The 3015-nt window shown below is 28.6% G+C and overlaps 1 protein-coding gene across 1 annotated transcript in view; it reads left to right on the top strand.

Annotated features, from left to right (window-relative positions):
* LOC107733917 (calpain-9-like) overlaps nucleotides 1–2378 on the top strand; it is a 16441-nt gene extending 14063 nt beyond the window's left edge. Inside the window, exons 16-19 of the mRNA XM_016545770.1 lie at nucleotides 335–413; nucleotides 650–766; nucleotides 1835–1893; nucleotides 2094–2378. Coding sequence (XP_016401256.1) covers nucleotides 335–413; nucleotides 650–766; nucleotides 1835–1893; nucleotides 2094–2120 — 282 coding nt within the window. The 3' untranslated portion in view covers nucleotides 2121–2378. The remainder of the gene's footprint in view (nucleotides 1–334; nucleotides 414–649; nucleotides 767–1834; nucleotides 1894–2093) is intronic.
* Nucleotides 2379–3015: the final 637 nt, after the last annotated feature.

Here is a 3015-nt window from a genome sequence, read left to right as displayed (position 1 = left end):
AATATATTATTTCATTATTTAATAGATGCAAGTGTTTTATTTTTTTCATTTATTATTTTTTATACTAAATATAATTACATTATATATCTATATATATATTTAATTTTTTATGTATATATATGTGTGTGTATAATGATTTAATTTACAGTACCTTCATAAAATGAATAACAAAAAAGCTAAAACATGCCTTCTTTACTCATCAATTCGTAAAAGTAGAGTTAAAAAATCTTGTGTAATTATTGCTTCAAAGCATGTATTAATATTCATGACTACATCTTAGATCAAATTAAGACTTGATTCTATGATTATTCACCCATCTGTCTGTTTTTTATAGGGTATTTTTATGACATTTGACAAAAACAAGAACCAGGCACTGGATTATCTAGAAATCCCACCAGCTCTGACAGCAGCAGGTGAAACCTATGACACACACACACACACAAATGCAAGTATGAGCATGCCATGAACACACACCCTGAACATGCATGTGCATTCACTGACACAACACTTATTGAGAATGAACTCACACACACACACACACCCGTCTGTCAGGAGAGAAACCTGTTCATTCATCTGCTGTCATTGGTCTGAATGCATTGAGAGGAATGCTGATGATTGGGTTGATCTGAGCTCGTTTGCTCTGGTCTAGGCATACGGGTGGATGAATTCATAGTGCAGCTGATAGGCCTGCGTTACACGGAGCCAGATATGACCGTCAGCTTCCCAGGATTCCTCTTCCTGCTCATGAAACTGGACTGCATGATGCGTAAGAGAGCACACAAATCAGTCAAATTAAACAGTTACTGCAAAGCGGCACAAATAGTATGTGAACACTAAACCCACACATAAAGATGCAAAAATTAATAATAATAAATCAGTCAATTTACAATTTCACCCCGTTCTTAATGCGTATGACATTTTTTGTGTTAAATGGAACACAAAAGGAGAATTTTTAAACAATATTCTAGTCTTTTTCTGGTCTTTAAATAAAACAAAACAAAACAACAGCAGCAGGATATTCTTTAAAGGGGTCATATGATGCTTTTTTAAAGATCATTATTTTGTGTATTTGGTGTAACTGGGGGCGTGTTAGGACGAGCCGTTTTAGGGGGGCGTGGCAGAGTCTTAACTTTGATAAAGAATATCTCTTTGGTTTTGAGACTTTAGTCTTTGCAACTTCAGGGATCTTATCTATGCACAATCAGCTTGTAACACTCCAAAGAGAAAGGAAAACTTGAAATCGCATCATATGACCCCTTTAAAAATTCAAAGAAAGAAAGAAAGTCACATGGGTTTGGAGCATCACGAGGATGAACTGCAGGATTATTACAGATCATTTAAACTAAAACCATAAAACAACTTTTGTTAAAATATTTAAAAATAAACTTATTTTATTTCATCTAGTTGCCAAGGCAATATTTTAAATTTTTCATTTAGTTTAAAATAATAGAAATAAAAATAATAAAAGTTTAAATTAAAAAAATTATACAGAAATTTTTAAGTAATAAAAATGACTAAAACACACAAAAGAATTACTAAAACTTTAATTAAAATTAACATGAAATCTGAAAATATGCAAACAAAACCTGTACAATTTAAAAGTATACTGTAAAAAACGGATGTTTTGTAAATAAAACAAAGATTATTGGAATAAATCTGTTTCAGTCTTTCTACTCTAAAATTTCTGACTGAAAATTGTTTCTTCACAACGTTTTTCAGTTTATGAATGGCATTGCATAAGAAAGAAAATGTATATATATTATAATTATAATACTATATATATATATATATATATAATTAAAAATGATAATGAAGTGGTTGTTTTTGTGTTCAGGCAAGTTTCAGTCATTTGATATGACGGGGATGGGAGTGATTTCAGTAAACAGCAGACAGGTAAAAACATGAAACACATGAGAGCATTGAGTCACACACACACACACACACACACACACACACTCAATATTTCTTCCTCTGAACCTCTTTGATGTTTAACCTGGCTTAACCATCTTTATGCAACATGATTGACAGTTATGTGAGTCAGAGCTGAATTTATTATCTTGTGAATATTTATGCATTTTCCTCTTGATTTGTAGTTCCTGCACATGACCATGTACAACTGATTCCAGACCAGCTGCAGGGAAACAACTGTACATCTGCTTTAATTATTCTCTATAAACGGATCGTTCCAGGACTGGATGCTGATTGGTCAATACAACGTTCCAGTTATGATACAGTACATGCTATATTAACAGATATGACGCAAAACACAGCTACTGTATATATCACTGCACTGCACCTGTAGAGACCAACTATGAACCTCATTTTACTGCTTCTAGTAGACAGATGGCAGTCAATGAATTTGCTTAATAAAAATTGTTTTTGACAAAAAATGGTGTCATATTTTTATCAGTAACCATAATAAAATAAAAATTAAATGATTTATTGTTTGATAAAAGTATTATATAATAATTACATAACAATTCAGTATGATAAATTATAATTAAATATGATAAAATAATTATACAAATAATAAATAATACATATTTTACATATATATTGTGACAAAAATAACATTTGTAACAAATATTTGTGTAGTATTATTAGTAACCACAATAAAATAAATTTTTTTTATTTTATATGATTTTATTTATATACTTTTATTTTATATAAATATTATAATTTTATTATATAATTATTTTGTAACAATTTAGTCTTATAAATTATACATATTATAAAACAACAATATAAACAATAAATAATATACAGTATGTTCTGAGATAATACATAATATACTGTATATTGTGACAAAGATAAATGTTTTTAACGAAAATTGGCATGCAATTTTTATTAGTAACCATAATAAAAAATGAAATTGATCATTTTATGTTGGCATTTTTATTTGATAAAAATATTATAATTTGATGTAATTATTTTTCAACAATTTACTATTATAAATTATAAATAAATATTATATAATACTGATACAAATAATAATATATGTTCTGACAAAAATAT

The sequence above is a fragment of the Sinocyclocheilus rhinocerous genome, unplaced genomic scaffold, assembly GCF_001515625.1.
Source record: "Sinocyclocheilus rhinocerous isolate Xijiao unplaced genomic scaffold, SAMN03320098_v1.1 scaffold1091, whole genome shotgun sequence".
NCBI classification, from domain to species: domain Eukaryota; kingdom Metazoa; phylum Chordata; class Actinopteri; order Cypriniformes; family Cyprinidae; genus Sinocyclocheilus; species Sinocyclocheilus rhinocerous.
Note: the sequence above shows the minus strand (reverse complement) of the source record. Positions and strands in the feature narration are given on the sequence as shown.